This window comes from Chrysemys picta, chromosome 25 (genome assembly GCF_011386835.1).
Source record: "Chrysemys picta bellii isolate R12L10 chromosome 25, ASM1138683v2, whole genome shotgun sequence".
Taxonomy (NCBI): Eukaryota; Metazoa; Chordata; order Testudines; family Emydidae; genus Chrysemys; species Chrysemys picta.
In genome coordinates this window covers 10,289,203-10,298,625 of record NC_088815.1, presented here as the reverse complement: position 1 = coordinate 10,298,625, position 9,423 = coordinate 10,289,203, and the positions used below count along the sequence as shown (strand labels likewise).

Here is a 9,423-nt window from a genome sequence, read left to right as displayed (position 1 = left end):
GGGGGTGAGTGACGTACTCTGTACGGGTAACAATGATCGCCGCCCGCCCACCCGCCGGCGCTGACCACGTGACCAGCGGGCCCGGCAGGAAGCCGAGACTACAACGCCCGAAAGCCTTTGCGGCGCGGCGCGGCCAGGCCGGGCGCGGATCAGCCGGGCGAGCGCTCGCTGCTGCCCTTGGGTCGCTGTCATGGCTTCTTCGCGGGTCTTCCCCGTCGTCAGGTGAGGCGGGCGGGGCGGTTCGCGCCTCGGGGGTCACCTCGGTTCCCGCAGCGCCCCGCCTCCAGGCCCCCCCGGACTCCCGCCCTCGGGCCCCCCCCCGTCTCCTTCAACCGCCCCTCAGCGCCCCATGTCCCCTTCCCCCCCCATCGCTCCCCCATCCCCCCACCTGCCCCTGGTCCCCTTCCCCCCCATTACTCCCCCAACCGCTCCTCATTGCCCCCTTCATTCCCCCATCCCCCAGTCTCGTTACTATAGAGTCTTATAAATTAGACAGGACCTGAGATTGTAATGGTAAAAAACGAAGCATAACTCCCTCCCCTTCTCCCTTTTGACTGAGGAAAAATAAATCCTGCAGGCCTCTCTTATCCATCATAAAGAAGCAAATAGGGCCCAAGCCAAACATCTCCATCCCCCTTTTGCAGGATCGCTAATAGTTGTCCAGACTTGTGTTCCTTGCACACCCAACACTCCGTACGAGTCTTAAACACACAACAAATTCATAGCGGGTTGGAGTGAGATGCTCATCGCCATGTAATTCACTGCATCAGAAAGACACATTTCTACCAAGTAATCTGAGCGCTTATTAGTGAGATGGAATAGGAACCCTCATTAAATATGGATTTCTTACCCACATCTAGATCTGTTCCAGTCCTTTAAAAAAAAACACTGCCAACCATTTCAAGTCAAATATTTTCATGACCCCCTTACATTTATTATGAGGGTTTTTTTTAAAAAAAGTTGCAACAAGAAGCCTATATAATGTATTTGTGTGTGGCCTTAAGAGGTTGACAAAGAATACTTGATGTTGATGAGTGAGAGTAGTGGGGGATGGGAGAGCTAGACTTTCTTTGGTTTAGATTGTAATAAAATGTTAATGTCTTGTGACTACGTCCTCCTACCCCCGATTGCCTTATGCGATCCCCTCTGAGGATCGGGATCTGCTGGTTGAAAAGCACTGTTCTGTAGTAATGCAAACTGGGTTTCTGTTGCTTCTCGTTCCCTCTCAGGTTCGTTGTCAAAGGCAGCCTGGCTGGAGGTGCCATGTACGTGGCGTACGATCAGGGGCTGCTGGGGAATGGCAATCAAGGAGCAGAGGCCCTCAAAAAGGCTCGAGCAGCGCTGCCTCCAGCTATCCAGGAATGGACGAATTACACAGGCTGGGAGGTAAGGACTAGACCAATAAGCCTGGTTAGCAAATTGTCTTGGTGGTGACAGAGGAAGGGAAAGGGCTGGGGTAAAATTCTGGCTCCGTTGATGTCAATGGGAATTTTGTCATTGACTTCAATGGAGCCAGACTTCTCCCCAGTACTTATTTTTTAATAGGAGGGGAATGGAAGGAAAATAGATTTTTAAACTTGTTGGGAGGGAGAGAATTTATCTGAGGTGAGATAATTTGCAAAGGATGAGAGAAAATGAAAATGTCATCTGGGAGATTTTTTTTATATATAGCTGGTATTCCTGAGCCACGTTTCCTCTGAGGATCTCTAAGCACTTAACAAACACTAATGCGTCGAGCTTAAAGACCCATTTTGGCCATGGAGCTTATAGTTAATCAAGTTGTATATAAATTGCTTACTGTTTCTGTCGTTGTTCGGGGTGGTCGTTGTTTTTCCCCCTCACTTAATCCGGGTCCTTAGATTGTGAGCAACTCAGTCACCTTAGTGACTTAGGCACTTAAGCTGCTTTTGAAAATGTTACCCTTTGATCCAATTTAACAGCTGGGTCAACTGAGTCAGAGCTTAAGTGATTTGCCCAAGGTGACCCAGGGAGTCTGTGGTAGCTTCAGTTTTTCATTATCCCCTCTAAGCCATTATTTAGCCGTTTCATATATAGTTCATGTCCACAAACACTTCTGATTCTCCCCCACCCCTTTCTTCCTTTTTTTTTAGCTTCCATCCACTCCAAAATTTGACTTTTCTGTCTCTGAATCCTGGAACACAGGTAAGACTTGATCCTTTACTGTCTAAGCTATAGAATGGGTCTATGATCAGTGATACAATTTATCCTAGAATGCTGGCCCATTAGATTGAAAGAGGAAAGAAGGGTGGGAGGCAGTGTGGCCTAGTGAACAGAGCAATGGAGTCGAACTTGGGACACCTGGGTTGTAATTACTGGCTTTGCCACTGGCCTACTGAGTGACCATGGCCAAGTCACTGCCTGTCTGTGCCTCAGTTTCCCATCTGTGAAATGGGGAAAATGATGTTTATTTCCTTTGTAAAGCGCTTTGAGATCTACTGATGAAAAGTGCTGTGTAAGAACTAGGGATTTTTACTATTATTACCTATGCAGCAGGTAATTTAAGACAGCAAAACTGACCATGATCAAGGAGGTAGCAATATAAAGAGACACTATGATGACTTTTACTCCTGAGAAGTCCCGTCTCTGATGAAGGATTGAAGAGCTTATAAACACAACTGGCTTGTTGTATAAGGCTACTTAGTACAGTTGAACTCAGCCTTTGCCCTGCTAGGCTAGTGTGAAAAGGGAAGATGTTTCCCTTTATTCCTGCACCCCCTTAAGATAATATTTTGTCCTTCTCTAGCAATTTTTATCTGAGCATTTCAAAGCACTCTGTAGACACTTAGCAAATTAGTTCAGTGCACTCATGATGCAGCTACATTTCCTCATTTTACAAACAGGGAAACTAAGGCCCACTGAAATTAAGTGACTTGCCCAAGGTTACACAGAGGGAGTCTATGGGAGGACCAGGAATAAAACTCAGCTCTCCCAAGTTCTGGTGCTGTTTTAACCACAAAACCATCTTTCTGACCTGGTTTGAGATGGTGTGAGACAGATTTCCCCACCTCAGAGTCCACTGATGCCAGATGAGACAAGAATTATGCCTAGGTTTGTCTGAAACCTCCCTTCATAAGAATAGATCTCCCCTATTAAATGGGGAGATCTATGTCATCCATCATGAATAACAGTAGCAAGTTCAGCGTTGTGTTAATGCTCTTCTCAGGACATCTCTCCGCTACTTTTCCTGCAGGAGTTCAGGCCACCATGTCTGCTCTATCTGTAGCTCCCACCAAGGTCCATGAATACACCCAGGATGGCTGGAAGTACATGAAGAACCTCTTCAAATGAACACTCTCTCTCTCCTGCGTTTGCTGTTTCCTCCATGCTACAGTCTCGGAGATGAGATGTAGTACACCCCACTAGAGGGCAGCTCAGCCATGCAAAGGCTCCAATAAAAGACTCTGGAACTTCCCTTTGCTCGTGGGTTGGTGTTAGCATGCCGGCTCTGCTGTTATTGTTGGGTTTTATTACAGTAGTGCCTACAGGCCACAAAGGAGATCAGGGCCCCATTACGCTGGTGCTGTACACACACACACTCCCTACCCTAAAGCGCTTGCAATCTAAATAGACTGTTAGGAAACTTCGGCCATCTAGAAAGTGAGTGCCAACTATTTCAGTGCTGTGTACCTTAAAAAAAACCAACCTCCGACAATTAACCAGCCACTCATGGTATGAAAAGATCTGGCCCAAGAACAGATTCTGCAAATTACTGTAGAACTCTATCAAATGGAGAGGAAGGGGGCTTTTACCCCTTACTGCCCTAAGAATGTTAAACCATGGGAGTGACGAGGGGTTTTTGACACCTTATCCCAGGCCGTGACCCCCAATACTGAATAATTTTGTTCTTGCAGCATTGAATCTATTGATCATAATGGTCTCTTATGGCCTCACAATCAATGGGATTCAGTGGGATTACTCCTATAGGATGGCCTGTGAGTAAGGATGGCCGAATCAGACTCTTCTTTAGCAAAGGGGGGAAATTAGATATCCTACGTGAAAAGTGTCAGACTTTAAATATATATTTTTAATGTGAAATTCCTTATTTGAGAACGTGATGCACTAAATGATTTATTTGGCCCAGTAAAAGCAGCAGCAGATAACTTTTCCCTTCCTTCCTCCATTTCTTCTAATAGCTGATCTCCAAGTGCTTTACAGACATTAGCTCTCCCCGTCTTTTTGAAGCAGGCAGGTGAAGGGACTTGGCAGAGGTACCTCAGCAAGTCAGTGGCAGAGCAAGGAATATCTTTCTGCATAAAGCACTTATTGTTCTAGTAGCTGGAGGTAGAACCCAGGAGTCCTGACTGGGAGTAGCTGGATTTTCAGCAGCAGCTGCTGGACGCTGAGTATGTTTGAAAAATCTGGTCACTTCGTTTCGGTGCTTAAATGGGAGCTGAGCTCTTTGGAAAAAGCTGCTCCAAGGTGTTGCTCATGTGTTCTGGATGGTGATGCCCTCCAAGAGCAGACCTGGATCAGGATGACGTGCGTCTGCTATATTATGGTCTCGTACTCCTGGTGTGTTGTTTCAACGTAGAGCTCCTCGTGTTCCCAGTATATTAATGTTCGCCTTTTCTCAGGTTGCTGGCTGAGTGAGTTCTCCTTGACGGTGCACTTCATGCTTTTCTCCTCTAAGTAAAAGATAAAAATGCAACAATCATCATCGATGATTCTTGTAAAGCGGCTGGCCTATTGTTAGGTAACCAGGTGGTCGTCCCATGGATGAACTAACAGCTGCATCTCTAATTCCCCCATGGATGCGTGGCCTATGATCAAAAGCAACCAGTGGTGAAAATTTGGATCAGAATCTGGATTCTGAACCCTACCAATGACCAGGTGTTTGGAGCTAGGGTTCTTTTCTGAGCCCGTCTACTTGTGGGTTTACCCAGAGGCAGAGGCCCAGTTTGCTTCTGATTTGGAGGAGCATCTTATGTGGTGGCTTTGCTTGGCCCCTGGCAGAAGACAGAATGCTGGGCTAGATGAACCATTGGTCTGACCCAGTATTGCCGTTCTTAAGGGGTTGCATAGAGAATGGAGTCCATACCATGAAGCCACTGTGCACAGAAATCTTGCAAAGGGACAACTGTAAATGGCTGGACAGCTGAGCTATCCCAGACCTGTGAACAGCTACATAAACGTGTTAAAACCAGCATGGAACTTTCATTAAGGCCCTGGATTACCTGATATTAGAGGAACTCATAGAGGCTTTGATCTGTGTCCCCTTAACGGATTCTCTGCTGTATTCTGTGCTCAAGGGAGTGGCAAAGTGAAATGTGCTAGAGCCACCCAGGTCTCTGCCTGCCAGTCTGACTTGAGGAAAATTCCTTCCTGACCCCAAATATGGCAGTCAGTCAGATCCTGCGCACATGCATGAGACCTACCAGCAAGATACCTGGGAAACAGTTATCTGTGGAGTCTTAGAGCTTAGAGTCCTCCCCATCTAGTGTCCAGTCTCCGGCTGTTAGAAATATTTGCTAACAACTGTTGCAAATGGGCAACATGCCATTGTAGGGGACCTCCTACCATCCTCTCTATAAATGTCTTAAGCTCAGTCTTGAAACAAGTTAGATTGTTTTTGCCCCCACAATTCCCCTTGGAAGGCTGTTCCAGAACTTCATTCCTCTGATGGTTAGAAACCTTCGCCTAAACTTGATGGACAATTTATATCCATTTGTTCTTGTGCCAACATTAGCCCTTAACTTAAATAACTCCTCTCCTTCCCTGGTGTTTAGCTCTCTCATGTATCGCTTGCTGGTTTGAGCTAGAGTAACTAGTGGACTCTCTGTAACTTGAAGTCTTTAAATCAAGATTTGAGGACTTCAGAAAATCAGCCGGAGGTTATGGGCCTATTACAGGAGTGGGTGGGTGAGGTTCTGTGGCCTGTGATGGGCAGGAGGTCACACTAGATGATCATGATGGTCCCTTCTGGCCTTAAGATTTATGAGTTCATGAGCACAAGGGCAGTGGAGAGGAGCATACAAAGATCTCTGGTGCATGGTGCAGTACCTTCGGAGCACGTGACACTGGACCACAGCTATATGGGGAAGAGAGGCTGAGCCGGGAGAAGCTGGTCCATTAGTGGGGTGGGGGCAGGAGTTGTATTATGGGAGCAGTGGGCAGAAGGGGTGTGTGTGGATAGAGAGCGCGTGTGAGAGAGAAAGCGATTGTACGTGGGCAAGGCAAGGTCTGGTGGAGGGAGGGAAAGCAGGTGAATGGCCTTAAGAGCCAGTCAGTGGCCTCGGAGTGCAACGTTCAGCGAGGGAAGACCTCTGGGGAGCCCACCATGAAAGAGCAGCCATCCAATACGTGCAGCATCACAGCTGCCCCAGGCATGGTTGGATTTGGCACAGCCACACCTGCGTTAAGCCGGCTCCAATGATGGCATAGGCGCCCAAACCCAGGGAGCCATTTATCCGGCCTGGAGAGGATGTGACAGTTCCTGGTAGTGGCAGAGGTTCTCTCCCATTCTGTCCGCCACAGTGAGCTGAGGAGGTTACCAGCTGGATGGAGAGCGTGCAGCACTGCCCAGGTAGGGTTCCTGCTGCACAGTCCATAGCAGGAAGCACCTCCTGTATCCCTGAACGGGCAAGTGTGGTCGGTTTCTTGGCTGCGTTCTGACAAGGGGCGAAAGGTCGCTGCTTGCAACTATGCAGGTCTGAGGTCACCGCTGATGTGAGGGGAAGGCTGCAAGGGAAGCAGGCTAATGGGGAAAGTGTAAGGGAATTCACCTCCTTAACAGCTGGACCTCAATGGTTCCCCCTGAAATTTTCACCTGGGTGCAAGTTAAGGGCTCTTCACCCCCTAGCAGACATAAGCACAGTGGTAGCTTCCCTGTGTAGCCTACTGGATGTATTGAGTTAAGAAATAAGTAGAAAATAGACTTTGGCCTAAATTAGGCTAAGTACAGAGGAGTATGGAAATGGAGTTGGCGTGAGCAAAAGTGAGAGAGAAGTTGTAGCTAGTAAGGTGAGAAAATTGAAGGTAGCAAGGACCTAAGCCAGGGTTATGTTGTGGTTCTAGCTGGTTTTAGCAGGGTTTTTAATGAGTGTTTTTGAGAATTGCGGCTGTTTTATGAAAATGCTAGCTGTACTGAGAGTATGGGAAAGATGTTGGTGCAGATGTTGATTTCAATCATGTAATATAAAGAGCCAATAAAGAGGTGGTGGAAATGTAGCTATGGTAATAGGTAGGTTTTAATGTTAATTAGTCATAATGGGTTAGAAAAAGGAGTGGCCTTGCTACATTGGAGTGAGCTCCCGTTAACACCAAAAGGGTACCGGTAGGTTACAAGGTTATAAGGCTGTACTTCATTCTGTTAGTGGACTGATGGTCCATTGATGCACCATTCCATCTTTGAATGTAAGTATCAATGTAGTACCTGCATAAATGGTAATCGTACACCTGTTTGCTTAACTACTACTTTCTCTTTTAAATGAAGTTTGGTTCTATCATTCAAAGTGTCATCCAGGGTCCTCTACAAAATTATATTGTCTGTAACTGACCCTGGAAGCTCAAACCTGGAAACTAAGTTTGGTTGACTGCATCCTTAGCTTTAACAATATGAATTGGGAACATTTAAAAATCAAGGTTACGTGTGGCTCCTCTGGTGGTGCTGGGTTGTATGCGGAGCCCAACAACAGTTTTCAGTGTGGTGTCGGTTGAACAGAAGGTACCAGCGACATTGGGCTGTATTTTTCCCTGACCGTTTCCGGGACAGTGCTTGCGGACGATGAGCTCATCCTGCCTGAGAAAGCAAGGAACGGACTGGACGGAGCGGGAGTTGCTTAAAGCAGTTACTTGCCTTTTTCGCTGTCGAGCGTCCTTCCGAAGAGGAAGACGGTGCCGGCCATCACAGCTGCCAAAGTCAGGATCATCAAGAGCACAGCCCACCAGCGTGTCTGAGGGACGAAACCAGACCAGAACCCTCACGAGGGCCATCTGAGCACCTTCCACCCCAGCGGGAACCGACGAGAGCTCTGAAAACCAAGCCCTGAGCGTATGTCCCCCATACTCCCTTCCACCGTGATGCGCTTTCATCCACAGTGCTTTCCACGCAATCATTCACTCCTGGGAGGGAGGATGTTGTTACCTCCATTTAACAGGTGTGGAACAGAGGAGAGGCAGGTGAATTGCCCATGGTCACAGGCGACCCAGGGGTAGGAACCCCAGATCTCAAGCCCCCTGTGTTAACTGCTCACTCCCCCCAGACTTGTAGATCTACAGACCTAGGCCCAGATCCTCAAAGGGGCCTGAAACTCTGGGGGAGAGAGGAGATGAGGGGGCAAAAGAATCTCATGCAGCTGCTTACCTTCATCCAGGCTGATATATCCTCCAGCTCGATGAAATCCAAGATGGAGTTCTTCACCCTGGCTATGGGTCCGTCTTCGTCCACGAGCCGACAGACGTGAAACTTATCGCAGTAGCCCATCCTGTCCCTGCAGGGCGTGCCGGGGGTCAGCGGGATGTGTGTGCCGTTGAAGTAACGCTCCAGCAGAGCAGAGGCTGTACTGGCACATGTGTGCACTTGGCCTGGAGCAGGGGTTTGAAAAGCACGACTTTAGGGTTCGACACCGAGACGCGTGCCGTTCTGCTGGTTTGTCATATCCTGGAGCATCGGGGCTGTCTATCCTGCGTATAAATAGATCACCGAGCACCCTGGAGAGCCTTAATCCTATTATAAAAGGAAGCTTTGAGGTTGCTTTTTTACCTCTAGGGAATAGGGCCATGCTACGGCCAGCAAAGGTTACTGTGTCAGGGCATCCTGGTCTAATACGTTCCCCTGCGCTGCTGGCACTTAAAGTCCATTGATGGCACAGAGCTGACAACGTCGCCCCCAGCCCTTGTCCTCCCTTGGCCCCAGGCTGCTCCTCCTCCTCTCACTCTAGGAAGAAGCCGCGCCAGGGCTTTGCGGGCAGCCAGCCGGATTGCGTACCTGGCTGCTGGCAGCAGAGGTGGCATTTCTCCCGCCTGGACGTGCTAACGCAGTCGCATTGCTCCAGGCCGTGCTTGACGCAGAGGGATCCGAGGCAGAGCTACAGTATCATAAAAGAGCTGGTTTGAGGAATAAGCGATGGGATTTATGCAGGGGGAGGGGGGTTACCCAGGGTGAGGGATCTGTCCAGAGCAGAGGGTCCCAGACCCTCAATAGTACTTAGGCACCTAACTCCCATTGAAGTTGATGGGGAATTAAGCACCTAAATACCTTTGAGGATCTGTGGCAGTGTGTAGGCCTGAGCTTTTTATACAAATGCTGGTTCCATTTAATGGACCAGAACCAGCTACTTCAGAGGAAGGTGGAAGAAACCCAGGAGCAAGCACTTCTGGCATTACCCGCTCACAGGGAATGCTGATCCCACATTCATTAGAAGGTTGGTTTATGCCCTTATGCAGGACGGTTTAAATCCCTCC

At 48.4% G+C, this 9,423-nt stretch overlaps 2 protein-coding genes across 2 annotated transcripts in view; one reads left to right on the top strand and one right to left on the bottom strand.

Annotated features, from left to right (window-relative positions):
• The first annotated feature begins 46 nt into the window (after nucleotides 1-46).
• MICOS13 (mitochondrial contact site and cristae organizing system subunit 13) lies at nucleotides 47-3,432 on the top strand. The gene is made up of 4 exons (XM_005281152.4): nucleotides 47-222; nucleotides 1,230-1,386; nucleotides 2,112-2,163; nucleotides 3,212-3,432. Exons 1-4 carry the CDS (start codon nucleotides 191-193, stop codon nucleotides 3,307-3,309), a joined length of 339 nt encoding a protein of 112 aa, XP_005281209.1. The 5' UTR covers nucleotides 47-190; the 3' UTR covers nucleotides 3,310-3,432.
• LOC101953463 (disintegrin and metalloproteinase domain-containing protein 10-like) overlaps nucleotides 3,246-9,423 on the bottom strand; it is a 27,569-nt gene continuing 21,391 nt past the window's right edge. The window contains exons 13-16 of the mRNA XM_005281259.5: nucleotides 8,948-9,047; nucleotides 8,324-8,544; nucleotides 7,817-7,913; nucleotides 3,246-4,646 (exon numbers count right to left, since the gene is read on the bottom strand). Of these exons, the coding sequence (XP_005281316.2) occupies nucleotides 4,510-4,646; nucleotides 7,817-7,913; nucleotides 8,324-8,544; nucleotides 8,948-9,047 (555 nt within the window). The 3' untranslated portion in view covers nucleotides 3,246-4,509. The remainder of the gene's footprint in view (nucleotides 4,647-7,816; nucleotides 7,914-8,323; nucleotides 8,545-8,947; nucleotides 9,048-9,423) is intronic.

Coding starts and splice junctions, on each gene's coding strand:
- MICOS13 (XM_005281152.4), top strand. CDS start 191: ATGGCTTCTTCGCGGGTCTTCCCCGTCGTCAG. Junction 223..1,229: donor CGGGTCTTCCCCGTCGTCAG/GTGAGGCGGGCG, acceptor GTTCCCTCTCAG/GTTCGTTGTCAAAGGCAGCC. Junction 2,164..3,211: donor CTCTGAATCCTGGAACACAG/GTAAGACTTGAT, acceptor CTTTTCCTGCAG/GAGTTCAGGCCACCATGTCT.